This window comes from Phasianus colchicus, chromosome 2 (assembly GCF_987193195.1).
Source record: "Phasianus colchicus chromosome 2, bPhaCol1.hap1.1, whole genome shotgun sequence".
Lineage (NCBI taxonomy): Eukaryota > Metazoa > Chordata > Aves > Galliformes > Phasianidae > Phasianus > Phasianus colchicus.
Window position 1 is genome coordinate 15,244,809 of NC_143437.1, and position 19,910 is coordinate 15,264,718.

The window sequence follows — 19,910 nt, forward strand, 5'->3', positions numbered from 1 at the left end:
TTGTTCTGTTTTAGAGATCGCCGCTGAGCAGGATGACGGCGGGCTCTGTGTCAGTGCCGCAGGTCATACCCCTTCGGATCCCTCTTCCAGGGAAGGCCAAGCACCGGATTGACACCGGCACTCGGGTAGAAATAAAGTCAGGTACGAACTGCAGCGTTGGCTCCGTAGAACCTTTTAGCCTTCATACCGTTGTTTGCAGATAATTATGGTCTTCGTGATCTTTATCACAGAATCACAGAATGGCCTGTATTGAAAAGAACCACAGTGATCATCCAGTTTCAGCTCCCCGCTTTGTGCAGGGTCGCCAACCAGCAGACCAGGCTGCCCAGAGCCACATCCAGCCTGGCCTTGAATGCCTGCAGGGACGGGGCATCCACAACCTCCTTAGGCAACCTGTTCCAGTTTATGGTCTTCCTTAACTAACCTGGAATATTACCTATTTGGATACACCAAATATACTTGCACTGGCATTTTTTTTTTATGCAAACCATATTATTGACCCAGGGTTATTTCAGTATATTGGTGCTCTCAACTGCTTCCAAGGCTCTGCGAGTGGTTGCATTTTCTGTGACTGCAAAGCCAGTGTAGGAAGGCACCCTGTGCCAGGCTCACCCTAAATGCCATCCCTATATTCCCGAAACTCCACTTGGCATCAGAGGAGGAAATGTTTTTGTCTGTTGCTAGAACAGACAAGTTGCTGCAGTGTTTTCCTGCAAAACCACTGTAAGGCTACTTTATGAAGAGAAATATTGCTAATAATGAAATTGCAGTCATTTAGTGAACAGATTTTCGTGGGAGAAACAGTTTTGTTCTGGACTTTTATCTAATTGCTTCATTGTGTGAGAAAATCAAGCAGAGTACTGAGTATTTCCAGGGTTGTAGAGATGGTGTTTGTTTTTTTTTTCAGCTCCTGCACAGTTTGGCTAATTACTTTCCCTGTGTTGTTCAGATACACCTGAGGTCTCCATTTATTACACGTTAGATGGAAGTAAACCAGAACTTTTTAGGAAACCTGGCTATGGAGAGCATAACACTTTTAAGTATAAGAGTCCTATCACATTACCAGTTGGGAAAATAACAGTCAAGGCTCTTGCAGTTACCAAGTAAGTATCCTGGTTTAATTTATTTCTGTTTTGGAGGGGACAAAAAGCAGCAGTGGCTTGGAGCCGTGCCGTTTAATGCAGTCTGTACTTAGCAAACTAGGGGCAGCAATCTCCCCAGCCAGTTTGCAATCCAAGTGATCTTTCTGGGTTGCTTTCTCATAATGCTTTTTATTTGTTAATAGTTTATGGGGATGGATTATCTCTGGGATGTTTACCTTCTGGGCTGTGGATGTAGGCCAATGATCCCCAGAGGCTATGGCTGAGACTAATCACATACATTGTACAGTGTGGTCAGAACTGCCAGAAGAAAAACTATTATGGTGTTTTCTGGGGTCAGAAAGCACCAGGTGTAGCTTCTGTGGGAGGAGCATACGGTGCCAGACCTCACATTGTAAGTACAATGCTGCATGTGCAAGAGTAAAGTAAAAATAAAACAGTTCAGAGAATGGGATTTTGCTGCACCATCTTTGACTTTCTCCTAACTTCATGGTTAGTGACACACAAGGAATACATGCATTCTCTGTTGTATTTTTATCTTTTTTTTTCCCAGTCCAGCTGGGAACCTGGGCTTGCTGTTCCCCACTATTAGCAGGAGCAGGTAGCCTTTGCTTGTATCTGCACTGGCATATGACAGCATTATATTCCCTGTGCAGGACGTGCAAACCCTAGGTCTGTATGTATTTTCACATATCACTATGTGAATTAACAGTTCTTTCCAGTGTTTTATTAAGATATTTTCAGGTGCACTAAATAGATGCTCTGGAATGAAAGCAAATTCTAAATTGATAGCTTGTACATGTATGACATTTTAATGTTACTGCTGTAATTTAACAAGTGAGAAGGTAGAGAAGGCAGATAGAGATGGACAGTTATCAAATTAATAGCGTGCTATCTGCTGCTTGACTGGGAAAATGAATATGGGATTCTGAACAGAAGAAAAGTCTGTCTTTTGTTGCCTGCAATGCTGGCAAACAGTAGTTACTCCAGAAAGCAGACAAAGCAGCATCAGGGGTTTTATAGGTAAAATATGTTGAGGAATTAAAGTATCCATGTGTTTTACTGTTAACTTCTCAGTGTGCACGTTAACTTGAAAATAATAATAATAACAAAACAGAGCAGAAGTTTTTGAGAGTATTGCCCAGGATTGTGCTTACTAACTGAAGTAATGACTTGCAAACTTGGAAGAGATGTTTCAGAAGATCAGCTGTGTTCACCAGTGGTTTCCTTTTCACTGCACATGGTTTTATGGCATGTTTAGAGCTTTGTGATCATTGACTTTCAGGGACTGCAGGGAGAGTGCTGTTGTAACAAAGGTGTTTCTAGTAGAGTACAAGCAACCAAACATCCTCTTCTCTATGGAAGACGATGACAAGAAGTTCCTAAAAGATGTCACAACACAGGCAAGTTTTATCAATTGTAATCTCTTGTCTGAATATAGAAAGTTTGATATATGATAGTGCTTAGAGATTAAACATTGACTGCCTGTATTTTTTACATATTTTATTTTCCCTGTTGCTCATCTTTGCAGCCTCAATCCTTTTTATAAAATGAAATGTTTTTTTTCTTTTCTCACTGTTCTGTCATGACCAATTCTGGTTAAATATAGTTAAAATATATTTATCCTCTAAGCTTTCAAATGCTTACAATGAAAATAAATACCTTAATTATATGCCTTTAAAATCATAACAAATAACTATAGCAAGGAAGGATTAGAGCAAGAAACAACCAATCCCAAGTAATCCACATGAAATCACTTCTTAGGAGAAGGATGATGAAATGTTTACTACAAAACCAAAGAAAAATGGAATGGATGTGGAAATCAAGCCTGCCTGGAGTGAAACACCCCAGGAATTTCACGGTATGGTACTACTGCAGGAAATCAGAATCGACTTGTTTTCTCTCTTAGCTGAAAATACAGTGCAAGGGTTTCATCTTATGTCATCGTTAAGATATAGATAATTCTAAAAAACATCTTAGTGGACAAAACATCTTCTGAGAAGTCCAATTTCCATTTCTCAACACTGCAAATAGAGAACAAAAATTGCCTTCTGTACATACCAGGTTGCTTATTAAAAACAAAAAAATTTCTGAGCAACATAAGAAGGCTCAGTCTTGTACAAGAAAATGACATTGAACTGATAGGATTGCAAATTTATTTGCAGTAAGATTTTAAATAAATCCACAAAGCAGAAACGAAAGCTTGATGGATTTTTATACATAAAGGCTGTTAGCCCATGGTAACAGCAATGGGAGTGTTCAAGAGCAGGGAATCATATTAATGTTTGTGCATTTTACTCTTGGTTTTTGAAAGTGCAGGAAGGAAAAAAAAAAATAAATTGAGCAAAATATAAAAGGAAGCTCTTTTGGAAAGGAAAGAGGTTTCTTCTAGTTTAATTTCCTGTAATTCCACACTGTTTGTTTTAACCCAGAATATGGATATGAAAATCAGTTATGAATGGCTAGAAATATGCTTGCTTATTGAAATTTAAAATTTGAGAGTATGAAATAGTCATATTGACACATATAATAACTGTATGAAGTGAATACCAGTAGAATAACAAGTTTTTGATTTTAGACATGGAAACAGAAAGAAAGACTGACCATAAGCCCCTGCAAGGACCACAGCTCCTGAGCAGCCCTTTGGGAACAGCAGGTTATGGAGAGGAATCCTCAGCACTACCAACAGAGTCCTTACAGGCAAGGGAAGGAGCATGGAGGAAAACTGTACAAGTCTGTCCAGAAAAGAGAAAGATGTGAAAATTTGTGATCATTTTTATACAATCTCTCAGAAACTAGTGCCTTTGGCTGTACTGTACAGCACTGATTTAAGGTTATGGGTAAAGACACACTTCAGTAGGAAAGCAGTTATCAGTAAAGACAAAACCAAGCACAACAAATTACCAATGCCTGCACTGTTACAAATCCCTTTCTAATACATTACTGAAACTGCAATTAACAAATATTTAAAACCTAAGATTTAAACATCCTGTCTTGGATGAGACAATTTTTTTTTTTTTTTAAGAATCGCTGGGTCACGAATACAGCTAATGGGAAATGTATTAGATATTCCTTAAAGTGATACATTTCAATGCACTTTGTCTCAAATCACATCTTTAGTTGAATTAACTAGATGCATTTATGTGCATTTTGTATGCATTTGGCAAACATTAATTAATGCAAAAGAATTATCTTTATTTCAGTTTGCCAGCTCTGCAGTGACCAGCCGGAAGAGCCTAGCAAGCACACAGGTGGCAAGGATCCAGAGGGAGAGAGATTTCCTCAGGTAAATGGGTCTTATTGACATCTTTGTCCTTAGGAAGAAATAGAGCAATTGCTTCCAACAACCAAGTTGATAATGCTATAAAAAAGAAAAGCAAAACAGATACAGTAGAAGGTGACACAGCTCCGGTATCAGTAGACCTAATATGGTGAGTAAAAATCATGAAACTTTGTAGCAGCAGCCACAGAGCTTCCACCTTGCAAAGCTCTTCATTGTTCAGTCTCCCGCAAAAGACACTGGGGAATGGCCTGGTGAGCCACCATAGACTAGGAACCACAATTAACAAATCAGTGGCCTAAGTCCAGACACAAATGGTTCCAGATTTTCATTGTTATGCACCAGGACATCACCAAAACAAGATCAGCCATCTTGCTGTTGTTTTCAGATGTGCATACTGCTCAGCACCTCGCCTGTCTGACCCCTTGGCTCACTTCTGCCAGGAATGTGGCTCTCCTATCCCACCCGTGCCAGTGCATCGCTTCCCATCCCCTGAAGGAGCAGAGGTCAGCAAAAAATCGTAACACAATGAATCCTCTTTGGAGGAACTTCCTCAGCAAATTGCATATTCATTGTTTAGTCACTCTTTCATTTGAGAAGTTCTTATTCTTTTTATTTTGTTTGGAAATTTCAGCAGTGGGACCAAAGTAGTTATTCAATGGAGGGCAAAATTAACTGGATTGCTGCAGGTGCCACATATTTTAATAAGGACAACTTTATAAAAGTAAATTGTATTTTATTCACTTGTGCCAGGAAACATCACCAAATTCAGATTCCTCCTCATCCTGCAACAACGACTGCATCTTCAGGAGCTGCATATGCATCTTATTTCAGTGCTAACTAGTGAGGTTAGTTAGTTAGTAACTAGTACCTATGCCATAGCTGTAGATGATCCATCCAGTATGCCTAAAGATTTCAACAGTGGTATGTGTGTATGTCAGAACATCCTGAGTTTTTGCAGGTATGTCTATAACTGTCTTCCATAAGCTCTTCCCAGGAGATAAGAACCCTATCTAACGAGTCAGTGGTGTTTGTTTTTTTTTCCCTGTATCCTCAGAAAGATGTCTTGTCTGAGACAGTGCTGTAGTTTCAAGAGATAACTGAAAATATTCGGCACCTCTGTAGTTAAGGTTCATAGTTACAATGACTTGAACTACCTACACATGTTATGGTAGCATTAACATTTACTGTAAAGTAACTTAGCACCTTTCTGGCACACGTATCAGTAAGGCATTCTCTTTGATCAATGTCAGCTTTTATCTTTTGCTGTCAGTCCACTGACTTTGCTACTGATGTAAACTCTATTCAGCAAGATATAGAAAATACAATATTGTGATATTAATGACAATATTGTGACAAAGTGTCACAATATCATTAATGATCTCCTTAATAAGATGTGATACATTTTTTCTTTCAGATGGCACCATGTCTTGAATGCAAACATCTCGTGCCAATGAATACGCCCACTTGCATTGTGTGTGAATCACCAATAGACCCACAACTGCAGCCCCAAACCAACACCTGCTTTAAGGTAACTGAGAATAAATATAACAACTTAGTAATTTAACTCCTAGCATGCATTTCTTTAACAAGTGACAACTCTGTGAAAATTTTGATCTAATGTTAAATACCTTAAAGCAGCATTAAGAGTTAGTAGGGTTAAAAAAGCTTGAGTAGGAATAATTATTAAAGACTGGCACAAAGATACAATATGTAGATGTGTGACAGTCAGGCAATACAGCTTAACAAAAATCTGAAGCCAACAGCACAGACTTAAAGTATCTCTTCTACTTGCAGAGCTGACTAAGCACAGCAATTTCTAAGATAAAGTTCTCTCTCTTGCTATGATTGTTGTTCACTGTTTTCAAACACTGTTTGAAATGTATTCTTTCTTTATTTAAAAGGGCAAAGTAATTTGTCAGGCATGTGGCACAGGAAATCCTCTTCACCATAAACAATGTGTGACCTGTGAAAGCAAACTGCCTGAAACACAGATGGTAAGGCTTGTATCGACTGCGGTAGCATTACTGAAATCAAACCATAAAGTTATTTGCTTTTCAAAGCAGAAGTCATGTCCCTGTGTGCCTTTGTTACAAAAGCAGAGAATCCTGCCCACATGCCATATCCTGGATCAGTTCTCCCACAGATGCATCATCACAAAGGACAAGCTAAACATTATATAACTGTATCCTATACTTTCAAATTTCTCCTGTGGAAATCAGGACTGGAAATGCCATTGTCAAAACTCAGAATGCTCTTTAAAAACAGGTAGCTGTGACTCCTAGGGAGTTCTGGTGGTATTCAAATTATTTTTAATTGCAATAGAGAACTAGAAGATCGTTCTCATTGATTTAAATTACTTTGTGAAAACAAAATCATCTTCTACATTATTTTTGTTATCTCCATTTGCTGCTGCCCCTATGCAGATGAAGTTACCATGTTTGTATTTGGCACTGACTCTGCACAAAAAAAAAGTAACCGTTCTCTCTAAAATTGATGTTTGCTTCAGGTCTCATTTTAGATTGCTTACTGAGTACCTTGGAAGAATTTTAGTTTCACTTCTGAAGAGAGAAATCTTGTACTAAAAGCTTAGGATACATTTCACTTCTTCAGATTCTCACATAGAAACAAGAGAAGAATAACAATTTGCAAGTAGAAATCTAATCATTATGGCAACGTCCTGAGTTTTAAAACCATCAGTAGCTAGATGCAAAGGTCTCTGGTATAGCCACTGAGCTGTCATTTCAAAGTGAACTTCAGTAGGAATCTGTACTTACTTACCTAAGATGATCATGTGTTTAACTGCTTCACTGAATGTAAGCATTAATATGTAACTGCATAATGTTGGGCATGTGACTTGAACGGTGAGCTCTATAATAGCTAAGAAAGAAAGTTAAATGCTCATTTAATTATCAATGCTCTACAAACTTTACTGATAATATTGACTGGTGATAACCAAGAGTAATTCCTGAATAACTGATTAACTGATCATTAATAATAATACTGATATTGCTATTTATGATTATTGAATAATTTAGATGTAGAACATGTTTAGACTTGTTAGTTTCCTGAAGCAAAACCTACTAAAACATTTTATGCCTGTTTGTCCTAGTTAGGATCTATGTTCAACCTCTGGAAGTTTCAGCTGAAAAAAAATCTTTCTTTTGCATATCCGTGTAAGTAAATTGTAGTTGAAAAACTAGGTAATATATAACTTGTATGAGGTAAATGTGTGCAAAAAAAATATCCACAGGGCAGATATCAGCTGAGTGAAAACTCACTGTCTGAACACACTTTCCTAACATACTGCAAGAAAGGCTTTAAAAGGAACTGAGAAAAATACCTCTTGTGTTTTGGATTTAAAAGTACACGTGTACCATGAGATAAACCTCCCTGTTGATTCCAAATATACTTCTACATGGGGCCATATGAATAAGCACTCACTGTAAAAGAACAGGATTGCAAAAGATTTTTTTTTGCTCTATTTTGTACTAAAACAAACAGTAAACTAATTAGTACCACATTTTATTGTGGCTTTGCAAATAAAAAAGTTGCAAGTTAGAACAGTGTCAGTCTGTTGCTTATTCTATGTTGAAATAATTCCTTTAGGCTGAACTTTATGTTATGCAGCTTGCTTTCCTGTTTCACCTTATTTAGCCATTGAACTTTTCTTGTAAGAACTGTTTTCTACCTTGTTTTATTAGCCCATGTTGGGAAGAGATCCCCCCCCACCTTACACCAGTCAGCAAGGGAAGACAGTATTCTGCTCAAAATGCAATCGTGTGAACCACTGTGAAGCACGTTTCTGTGACTGGTGTGGAGCCAAGGTATGCTGGTCTTGTGTTGACAAATCTGTTTTCACTCATATGTGAGCTGCAGCAATTACAATTTTCTCTTTGCAAAACTCTTGTCAGATAGTACACAGTTACTACTATCAAAACACTTGCTTAAAGCACACGGGATAAAGAAAAAATAAAGGCTGAGGTTACATCTTTAGTCAATGACTTAAGGGTTTAGAGATGTAAATAAATTGCCATGGATCAGTGAGCACCCCCTTACTCCATCTGTTGAGATGCAATAGCCATGCATTCTGCCAAAGTAACTTACTCATTAAGAGTTAAAGCATAGGCTAACATAACTCAAGTTTTCCTACATTCCTACATCCTGGGCTATGATCATCTGTCTATTCAGGCAGCTACCAGAGATGAGATGATGCATGCAACTGTTTTGGCTGAAGGCCTTGTTAAGTAAAGAGAAGTATATTCTCAATGAATGCTCAGTAACATTTTTGCATGGTACAGTCAATATGAACAGTTTCTTTCAGCATGTATTTTATTAATATAGAATTTCAAGGTAAGGTTATTTTCCCAGAGTATAATACTTTTTTTGTTTGCTTCTGTGAGCTGAGTCTACATAAAACTGAAAACATTCCCCTATATGCAAACATAGGGGGTCAGTACTGGGACCACTACTCTTTAATATGTTCATCAATGACATCAATAGTGGGATCAAGTGCATCCTCAGCAAGTTTGTGTATGACACCAAGCTGTGTGGTATAGCTGACATACCCAGAGAATGAGATGCCTTTCAGAGAAACTCAGACAGGTTCCAGCAGTGGGCCCAGGAAAACCTCATGAGGTTCAACAAGGTCAAGTGCAAGGTCTTGCACCTGGGCCATGGCAACCCCCACTATCAGTGCAAGCTGAGGGATGTAAGGATAGAGCATAGATCTGTTGAAAAGGACCTGTGGCATTCTGGTGGATGGCAGCTGATCATAAGCCAGCAATGTGCCCACACAGCCCAGAAAGCCAACTGTATCCTGGGCTGCATCAAAAGAATTGAGACCAGCAGGGTGAGGGCGGTGATCCTGCCCCTCTGCTCTGAGACCTCACCTGGAGTGCTGCATCCAGATGTCAAGTCCTCAGTACAGGAGAGATGTGGACCTGTTGGAGCACATCCACAAGTGGGCCACAAAAATAATCCAAGAAATGGAACACCTCAACTACAAGGATGGGCTGAGAGCTGGGGCTGTTCAGCCTGAGGAAGAAAGAAAAGGCTCCAGGTAGACCTGAGGGCAGCCTTTCAGTACTCAAGGAGGGCTGTAAGAAAGAAGGGGCCAGGCTTTTTAGCAGAGTCTGTTGTGATAGGAGAAGGTTTCAAACTAAAAGAAGGGAGATTGGATATGAGAAAGAAGTTTTTTTACAATAAGGGTGGTGAGGCAGTAGAACAAGTTGCCCAGAGAGGTGGTGGAAGTCTGTCCCTGCAAACATTCAAGGTCAGGGTGTACAGGGCCCTGAGCAATCTGATCTACCTGTAGGTGTGTCTATTCATTGTAGGGAAGTTGGACTAGATCTGTCAGAAAACATTTCTCTCCATATCGTGATGCTGAGATTGCTGAAGAGTCAATCTTGTATCAACCAGTGTTAGTCATCTGGTATCTTGGTTAATGTTTCTAATCTAATAGCTTTAGATAATGTTATTTTACTGCCTTTTAACTCATGTAATAGCTTTCCTCTCCCAAACTGTGCATTGTGTTTCTGTAGTCACAAGTGTCTCATTGAACTTTCCAGCCTGACCCTCCTCCATGCTACTTTACTTGTTTCAAGTGTGGAACAAAAACTCGTCCATATGCTCGGTTCTGTGGGTCCTGTGGTGTTTACATAGAGCCCCCATCAAGGTTGAGTTCTCAAAATGGAGCTCTCATGGATTCTGGAGACTCGCTGAGGTTTTCTGAGGTAAGACACACAGAAATTCAAAGCCAGGTTTGAATACAGCTAAAAGACGTACTGATCTATACCAACAACGAACTAACCTAATTCCATCCATTTCCTTTTTGAGATGTTGTGCTCTGTCAGCACACTGAGAGCAAAACCAACCATATTTCCACTCTGATAACTATCTTCTTCACAAATGTAGCCTTAGCCAAAGGCTTTAATCCAGTCTTATTTAAATATCAAAATGAGAAACAAGCAGCTTTTCGAAAGTCTTTGTTCTTTAAGTAATTTTATCTTAGTACTTGTAAATAATTTGTGTCCTGCTAATATATGGCACTGCTTCATGCATGTGTGACACTGCTTTGCAAATTCTGTTTTAAGAAAAAGCTGTGATACTTAGCAAGGCCAACTAAGTGGCCTGATTCTGCTGATAGTCACAAAGAGTTTTTCTTTCTTGATTATTTGTGATAAATTGCATCACTGTTACTGACTGATAACTATAACCAACAATTGTTAATGACTCTCCCTTCTAGCTTTGTCATTCTTTTACAATTTTTATACTGTTTTAGCTGTAAGTCATCTAATTATATTACTTTTTCTTCCTCTCCACCTTCTACAGGCTAAATCACTTCAAGCTCAAATTGCCTGGCAGCCTCTTCCTATTTCCTTGTCCAAATCAAGAACAGAACTAAAAGAAACAGAAGATAAAGGAACCCAAACCGTTGGACTTTTTTACCCATCTAGCAAACTGCTGGAAAAGAAGGAACTTGAGCTGGTTTTACACAAAGAAAAGCTGCAAAAGATGAGTGATCATAAGCCTCTCCTGACAGCTATAAGTCCTGGGAAAGGTTAGGAAGAGCTTTGATTTTATGCAATCATGAATGACAACTCTTATTCAAAACAAAGCCCTGACATATGACCTTGTTTTAATTCAATAGATTACAGTCTATGCCATGGGCCATCACTGACTGACATTCCTTACAAGTCTGTCTTCCAACCAGTCTCTTGTAAATGAAGTGCCTTAGAAATCCAATCACCAATCACCATAATAGCTAAAAGAAAGCGTGTCAGCAATAATAAAATTGTGGCTAACGAGTCCTGAGCAGTCTTCCTAGAGTGCTAATAGTTTGATTACCTCAGATCCTAAAAGATCAGGGACAAATGTGTCCTACATCTGAACTGGAAACCAGTGAACAACTCCTGTTCCACAGTGAAAGATAGGTTCAAGGTGTACAGCAACAGAGCCTGTTGGGAATGTTATTAAACAGAATTCTGAGGCACTGAGGATCGTAGCTCTTGAAAAATATGATATGAGGCTTGTATGTGAAGAATTTGTGTGGAATGGTATTGTGAAATAAACAGACATTTTGGAAGAAAAATAAACTAAACTAGGGAAAGAGATTCTTAAAAGCATTACAAAGATAGGGTTGGTAAAAACATTGAGAGCTCTGGTAGTCTCCATCTTACAGCCCCCAGAGGTATCAGTACATCATTCACTCCAGAGACTGTCCATACAGACACTGCTGTATCAATACTGCAGTTTCCTTACTCCTTGACTCTAAAACGTGACATTTTCTCTTAGAGACATTACTGTAGGAAAGACAGCATTTGACTTAACTCAGCATGTCAGAGAGCTTAATTTAATCAAAGATAATAAAGAATTGGCCCATCGTGGTGCAGCTTTTGACTTGTGAGAGAACAACTTTCACTAGGAAAGATTGAGAAGAAATTCTGAACTGCTTTTGAGCAACTCCAGATTTGCTAATTTTTATCTGACTTTAGAACAGTTAGCTGTGTCGAAGCTACATTCTCCATTAGAGTCTGCCAAGGGCAGTATTTCATTCTGAAAAAAATCAATGTCTGCCACATCAAGTTCTTTATGCTGTTCTCTTACCTTGATGGTAAGCTTAATGAAGGGCTTGAAAGTAAATGCATCAACAGGACTATATGCTGTCACCCAGTGAAAAGCTTTGTTATATAGGCCAAATATGTTCCAGAGATTTGGAGAGGCAAAAGAAAAGGGAATGCTTAAGCTTTTCATACACTCTCCCATATGTAACTGAAATGCATGTATTTGGAGACTGAGTTACATAGTAACTGAGCCTATATGGCATTCTGCTCTATGTCTGCAGCTTTCAGATTTGTCTTATTGTTACCTGTCAGTAACCTCAGATCAACTAAAAATCCATTCAAAAATGTACAGTTGCTAGTTGTACTATTGTACTTTTAACCTGAAATCAAAAGTTTCTTCTTTGCACAGGGCCAGTCTTGATTCCAAAGAACACTGAGACATGATTTTGTTGTGAATAGAGCTGCCCTAAGAATGAATTACATCTCATGGATGAGACAGTATTCCACCTTTTTTTGTGTTTTTTTTTTAGAGTATAACTTACTTGATCAGTTACATTTTCTGAAGAAAAATTCAGTCCTTTTTTTCTTTTTCTATGTCTCTGTGAAAATCTTCTATTTTTAAAATAAATTATCAGATGAGTAGAAGAAATACTAATCGTAACGTCAGAGATTTTTCTCCTGCTTAACTCTCTCTGATCAGGCTACTGGAGAAAACAGCTGGATCACGTTTGTGCTCACCTTAGAAGCTATGCTCAGAACAACCTTGAATTCAGAGCACTGGTTGGAGAACCTCGAATGGGAAAGGTAGGAGTAATATCTTCCAATCCAAAGCATCATGAAAAGATTATTCTTGCTGCTAGGAAAACACTGGAGTAAGCATCTCAGTTTTCTTTAGATCTTGACCCATTTCTATGTGAAGATTTTTGGTTTTGTTGTTCCATTTTTCACTTAGTCTGTCAATGAATGTTTATTTCTGCCTCTAGCAGTTTCTTTTCTTCTCTCACCTCAGTTAGAGAAGTGACAGAAGCCAGAAGTCTCTTGATCAGCTGCTTTTACAGAATCCCACAGCATGCAATCAAGAAGAAGCCACTGACATCTATGTAGTTGTTCAGTTAAATACGCCCTACTAGAAATAGCATTTAGGTGATATGCTTGTCCCTGCTCAGAGCTGCATTACACCAGCAGATAGCAGTAATTCTCTGTGGTTATATAGCCCATTTTGAGGATAAACTATATCAACAGTGGAACAGTGAATTCTTTTCATACCAGAGATAGGGTCTTCAGTGCACCAAAGTGCATTAAAATGATTACATTGTAACAGCAAGAAAGTAGAAATTGGAGGCTCTTCTAAAGAGCCCTAGAAGACACAGCTTGAATGACAGAGATCATTCAGTCCCTGTCCTGAGGGAGGTTCAACTCTGCCTAAACTTTGCCTGACAGATGTTTGTTTTGAAGCTTTTAAAACTTACCAACAATGGAGATTTCACAATTGCCCGAGGCAGTGCTTTTCTGCACTCAATTATCCTTTGCAGTTCAGCTGTGGTACTGTATTGCTTTCTTTGGCAGTCCTGCTGGATTAAGGAGTTGCTTCCTCCCTGAATGAAGGCTTTCCTAGGTGATGCCAGCACAAGTGGTTATGACACTGTCCTGTGGACTGGATCAACAAAGTGACCTAGGCTAAGAATATCTGGGAAGAAAAAACATCAGTACTAATATAAAATAAAGTTGGCAGCAAGCAGATGGAGGTGGGATGAAGGCAGAGGTATGGTTAGGAATTCCTTAAACTGGCACACCTACTGGAAAACTTTTCTGTGTCTGACCTCGTTCCATTGCAAACTCAATGCATCTTATCCTGTCCTGATATGACACAAAAATGAAGAAAGCAAGTATAGCACATAGAAATCGCTATAGAAAAGCTCATGAATACTGAAGTAAGAAATCTGTTATTTGGCAAACCTTATTTTGGAAGGTTTAACAATCCATCAGATATTTTGTACCTGAGCTGTATACCCACTGAGACATATTTGGTAGACCAATATGTTCAGAAACTGTAATGCAACTATAAATATAAAAGATATCTGCTTGATAAAGGTGGTACAGCAGGTGTTTCATTTGCTAGAGACGTTGGAAAGCCTGAGTTGCCTAGTGCTGCTTTCCTGGGCTTTTGTCATTCTAATATGTTGAAACCACTGTCCCCAAAAATAACAGAAGTTATTCAAAGTGGATGCCAACTATCTGAGTGTAATGCCACTTTCTCAGTTGTAATGCAGATTGGAAACATAACCAACCTTATCTTAAAATTCTCAGTCTGCTGCAATATTACCATATCAGATTCATTTCAATTCTTTATAATCCCCTGTGAGCTTACATATAAATAACTTCAAGACCTTCTTGTAAGCAGTACTCTCTCAATGATACAGAAGGTTGCCCATGTTTTGTGACAGATGGCACTTTTACAGACTGATACAACTAAAGCAGCAGTCATTTCTCTTGGCACAAGGAATCTTAACAACACAACCTTCCATCCAACTGCAAAATCTAGGTTGAAATTGACTGTACTCTTCTGGAATACAGGCATTTGGCATTTCAGTCATTCTGATGTTCCCAGCTACTCAAAATACCACCTTTTTCTTTGCTCAGTTAAATGGGAAGCATTGGTATTACTAACAGATAAAAGTAATGTGTGATTTTATGTATTGGCTCTGCAATAGATACTGACAGCCCATTGGCATGACTCATTGTTATGTATTTTTGGTAAGAGAAGAGATATTAACAGTTGCTTGGTTGCTCTTTCCTTGCAGATTACTTCTGCTGCCATCCATGAGAACGACCACCAAGTCACTATTACGTTAAATTACGCTCTTGCTATTAACAAGGTCAGGTTGGGGGATGAGGCCTGTTGTCAGGCAGCTCGTTTAAAATCGTTGCTATCAGGGTAACACTGATATTTTAAATTCAGGTCTAAACAAGGTGTTATTTTGTTCAGAGGGTGTTAATTCTTCACCTCAGAGAAAGGAATCTTTTTTGTTTTCTTTTGGAGCTGGTTCAACAGGTGTCTTTTATCTGATAAAGCCAGACTTCACAATCATGTTGCTATCATTTTGCATTTCATTAGTTTACTATTAATATTTACATTTTTCTTTCTAGTGATGATATTCAGTCATTCTAGCACCCCTTAGCACCTTATCCTAGAACATCCTTCCATCTGCACATTGTGTTCTTAAGCAACACAGTTAATAACGTTCAGTAGTTTGGAGATCACTTTTACCAGATCTCCTGTAATACTATTCAAACACTCAAAATGCCTACTTCCAGAATCACCATGTTACAAAAACCACCTACAGATTCATTTTCAGCTTTTCAAAGATGGAAATATGCTGTCTCAAAGATTCAAAATTCAGACTCTGTCTCCTGCGTAGAATCTTGAAGAGCTCTCCTTGCCAAATGGTGCCTGAGAAGCTGTATCACAGCATTTCACAAGTGAGGCATCAGATCTTTCAGCTGGCAGAGGCACTTTCATTTGGACTAGAACCTTCATTTCAATAAGTGAATAAGTGAAGTTGTATCACTTTTTCTTTTTTTTTTAATCAGAAGACACTATCACATAGTTTAGAAGGAAACGATGCATTATCTTGCCTGAAAACAGAGTTCAATTACAGATAAACATGTAATCTGAGACTGATATTAAAAGCCTAGTTGTTTGTTGTTTTTTTTTTTTTGTGCAACACCACTGTTTTTGTGCTACAAAGGTTGTAACAGCATAATCTGATTAACTTCCTGCATTTGATCATTCTACAGGGTGTTCATACCAAACCAGTTAAGTTCAGTAATCATTACCTGAACAGCGTAACAGAGGGCAGAGATGAACAGGATGGCAGTCAGCCTAGTTCTGGTAAGAGTCTTTACTTCTGTCATTGAGATATAAATATTGCAATCAAGCATAAGGAACTGCTGCTTAGAATGTTAGATGCTGGTACAGGCAAACAAATATAAGGTGCACATTCTGTACCTTAAGTTGATCTTTAAGTGTCAAATTCTGTTTGAGTTGTGATTTCAGCAATGTAGACTGTCAAAAGCTCACAGGTCTGCCTCATACCCAGAGAATAGCTGGAAAGGCCAATGAACTGTGGCCACAGCAATGTTTTTATTCTAGTGATGAAAACTGCAGCTGCTTTGCATGTTGTTTTCCAATAGGAGCCAAAATTATCTCTACATTTGAGCTCTGCCAGGGACTTCAGTGTTAGTATGTTTGGCAAACATAAGAAATGATGAAATACATTATAGACCTAGTTTTCAGAAACACTTAACTTCTATCTCCCAATGCCCTCCTGCACAGTGGTATATATATTTTAAAAATGCTGGATGTACATATATATTTCCAATGTCCTCTAGTCTTGTTCTCAAGTATTTGGGAACTAAAAAGCATTGAAAGAATTGTTAAGGTTTTTAGTCAAAACAGTTAATGAATCCGAGTCAAACTCAATGAATAGCTGCAGCTAGCTAAGAGACTCAAACACTCCAACTCCATATTTCACTGAATCTTCATTTCAAAATAGCAAGTTTTTAAGTCTGCTTGACTGCAAACCTTTTGTTAAAACCAGTCTGATCTGCAACAAATGTTTCATCACTTTCTCTTGTAGAAAACTGATAAATATCACTTTCATTTCAGCACAAAATGAAATATTTTTGGATCAATTATTTCCAGATTTTTTCCCCGAGTTCTTGTTAGGATACTGACTCTGTTTTGAATTGTTTGCTCATTTCCCTTTCTGGTAGGCAAAGATGATCATAATCTTTCATATTCAAGAGGCAAAATAAAGAGAACAAAATCAAGAACACTCACAGAAAAAGAAGATAATCTCCTGGTACGTATCTTCTGCTGGTACAGGAAAAACTAGATATAGAGCAGCACTAACAAGAAAAAGGGCACCCAAGGATAAAAATAGAAAGCTGGCATGGGGAAATGGAGTTGGGAGGAAAGAGACAGAAGTCTAACTTAATTCAAAACCTGAAAATTGATGGCTGACATTTATTTCAAAACTGAAAATGGTCAAGCTGTCCTCCTACCCAAATGCTTAATGAGACTATACCTGGTTCTGTCTTAATGACCCAGCGTTAAGCCTAAATACTGTTGCAGAATGATTTCCTATAGGTTTTTCTAAAAAGCAACATCTGATGGAGGCATTACTATCTTCCCTTGATGTTGCTTCCTGGTTCTGACCCCACAGAACATCCCCTTCGCTGTGCTGTAGCTGCTGTGTAAAGTCTGACTGCAAACAAGACAGGTTACGTGACCTATGCAACAAGTTTTAAATTAGCTCAGTTTTCTCATCAAACTGAGATGTCAGACAGCTAAGGCATTCTCTAATGCAAGAAGCAAACCTCTATTTCCACTAGAGACCAAGCATTCAGGAAGCACTGCTGTTTATTCATTATTTCAAGAGGGAAATGTGCAATTATCTGTGCTTGGATCACTCAGCCTACTCAATAGGTGGAAGAAGATGTAAAGCTTTGTGATGTGAGTTCAGAGATAAAAATGGTTTGTCAAGTGAGTGGGTTTTTGAAAAGGGGGGAAGTGAAAGGGTGGGAAGAAATAAAAACAAAAAGGGTGTTGGTGTTGTTAAATATTTAGTTAAATAAGTTCTGTAAGGCAATTATTATTCATTTTTTAAGTAACATGCTCCCACAAGTTCTGGAAGCTTCAGACTTTGATTCTATAGGAAAGAACTAATGCTGTGTTTAATTTTACTGCTGTGAGAAAATCTCTGTCCAGCCCTGGATAGGTGTATTGATGTAAAGCTAATCATTTGTAGATCTGTTTACAGAATCAAGTAGTGAGATATTAGCATGGGTTATACAACATTTGCTCAGATTCAGAAAGAAATTCCCACAGAAGGGTCTGAGGTAATGCAGGCTCAGATATACTGCAATCTTCCCTCAACATTCTGTGTGTGTTTTCCAGCCATCACCCAAATGCAGATATCCCACATATTTCCACTATGTGAAACATTAGCAACAGTTTCCTGTGTTTCCACAGCCAGAGTCCAAGCAACTAGTGGATGAATTGGGTCCAAATGGGAAAGGAAGAATCACCTTGATAGAACAGTTGCTTAGTGAAGTAAGTTACCATTTCACCTTTCAAATCTTTGACCACTTACTGCATGAATATTATCCTGGCATGTGATTTCAACTTCACACTTAAGAGGTAGCCTCCTCACAGTACAACCATCTTCAGGTGGAAGGAACATTTTAAATGAGAAAAGTCTACTTTACATTTATATTATTTGTCCCCAGATTTCTATTCAGCAGGTTCATAAGGCATTCTCCTCTAGGTTTCACAAGGCCACATAGAAAGAAAAAACGAGTGTTGAAGGTAGAGTCCTTTACACAGAAAAAAAACAAAGCACACATCCTCTGCTTTTTGCCTGTGTAGTAAGTGCAGCTTAACTGCAGGAATCTGTTTTGACTGCCCTTGTTACATACACATACTTTCTCAGCTAGGAGACAACAGTTTTCAGACGGAACATGAATAATCAATAATACAATTTGGATATTTCTGTCCTGAAAATAGAGACCACTTGCCAGTATAAATTGACATTAACGTTAAAGCACAGTGGAAAAACAGGGCTTGTAACAGCTTACCTTTCTCCTGCACATTCTAGGGAGCTGACCCAAACTGCACTAACAATGAGGACCGACCTGCTCTGACGGTGGCTGTCCTTAACGGGCATGCAGAAGTGATCTCTCTTCTTGTACAGAAAGGTGCTGACATTGACCAGCAGTCAGGACTGTAAGTGAGCTGTGGTTCTCTGCCTCGTGTCTTTACCAAAAAGGTACCTGTATCGTTTCAGTTAGAAAATTTACTGTTCTATTTAATTTCTTTCCTATCAACTTCAACTTAATACACTAAACCACATCAAAGCACACAAAAGAAATCAGTGCAACTTCTTGTATATTCTATATCTTCCTATTAATTTTCCTTAGTTTAGTCTGTTGTAACATTTCCCTACATATCAGGGTTTCCTTAGCAAATAAGTACATTGCTGACTCCTTCTGTGCAGGCACAACAACACCGCTCTCCATGAGGCAGTTCTGCTTGGACTGGAGGGAGAGAAATGTATCCGAGCCCTGTTACGGTAAGTGCTGCAGCTGGGCATCCACCCAGTGTACCTACACAGATCTAGCCAGCAATGGGGATGGACGAGAGCCTGCCTAACACTCAATACTCCTCCCTCACAGCTGGCCTTGCAGGAAGAGGCATCCAGAAAGTCTAAGTGCTTACATAGAAGCAACTCAGCTAATTTCAGTAACTCGGAATGAATTTAAATAGTTTAAAACAATCTATTCTTTACTTACAGCTGCAATGCAAGTATCAAAAAGAAGAATACAAAAGGACAATCAGCATATGATTTGGCTGTTACAGCTGGAAGTAATGAAATTATTTCATTGTTTGCAAGTGAGCTTGGACAGGGAGTGTTGGACAGCCTCACAAAACCAAGGGACATTGGTCTTGTCAGCATTTGATTACAACTGCCTTTTCTCCAAGATGGAGCTCAAGGTTCTCTGAATTCAAGAGAACTTAAACTCTCACATCCAGTTCAGTTCGGCCTGCAGACTTCGCTGAATCATACAATAAACTCATTATTTTGTAAAACATTCTCCTGCTTATTTCCAGTGGTTCAGAGCATAATTCTTCACTGTCTGTGCTCTGGTGAAGTTTCTTTTCCTTCCCTAACTTGCACAAGGAGAATGACCAACCTTGTCTTACAAGGCACAGCAACATTTCAAGGTGACCTGGTGAACGCTCCTAAAGACAGTCTGATAGCTGAGCAATAGCACTGCAAGCTGGGCTTTTATACTGTTATTTTTCCACTGCATTCAGTTTGCTGCATTGCCTTCCACTTTTACTTATAAATGCATCTACACGAGACAACAGCCAACTCTAACAAAAGCTTGTAAGGATAC

At 38.7% G+C, this 19,910-nt stretch overlaps 1 protein-coding gene across 2 annotated transcripts; it reads left to right on the plus strand.

Annotated features, from left to right (window-relative positions):
* Nucleotides 1–2: 2 nt before the first annotated feature.
* DZANK1 (double zinc ribbon and ankyrin repeat domains 1) lies at nucleotides 3–19,862 on the plus strand. Of its 2 annotated transcripts, none has more exons than XM_031597719.2 (20): nucleotides 3–141; nucleotides 950–1,103; nucleotides 2,386–2,503; nucleotides 2,865–2,961; nucleotides 3,679–3,800; nucleotides 4,304–4,386; nucleotides 4,769–4,886; nucleotides 5,798–5,911; nucleotides 6,285–6,377; nucleotides 8,085–8,207; nucleotides 9,951–10,115; nucleotides 10,714–10,942; nucleotides 12,646–12,749; nucleotides 14,747–14,821; nucleotides 15,744–15,837; nucleotides 16,722–16,810; nucleotides 17,983–18,063; nucleotides 18,608–18,735; nucleotides 19,007–19,081; nucleotides 19,304–19,862. In XM_031597719.2, the coding sequence occupies exons 1-20, from the start codon at nucleotides 33–35 to the stop codon at nucleotides 19,467–19,469; spliced, it is 2,337 nt and encodes a 778-aa protein (XP_031453579.2). In that variant the 5' UTR covers nucleotides 3–32; the 3' UTR covers nucleotides 19,470–19,862. The 2 variants fall into 2 exon arrangements, with proteins under 2 accessions (XP_031453579.2, XP_089990997.1); XM_090134871.1 differs by having other exon boundaries at nucleotides 9,987–10,115.
* Nucleotides 19,863–19,910: the final 48 nt, after the last annotated feature.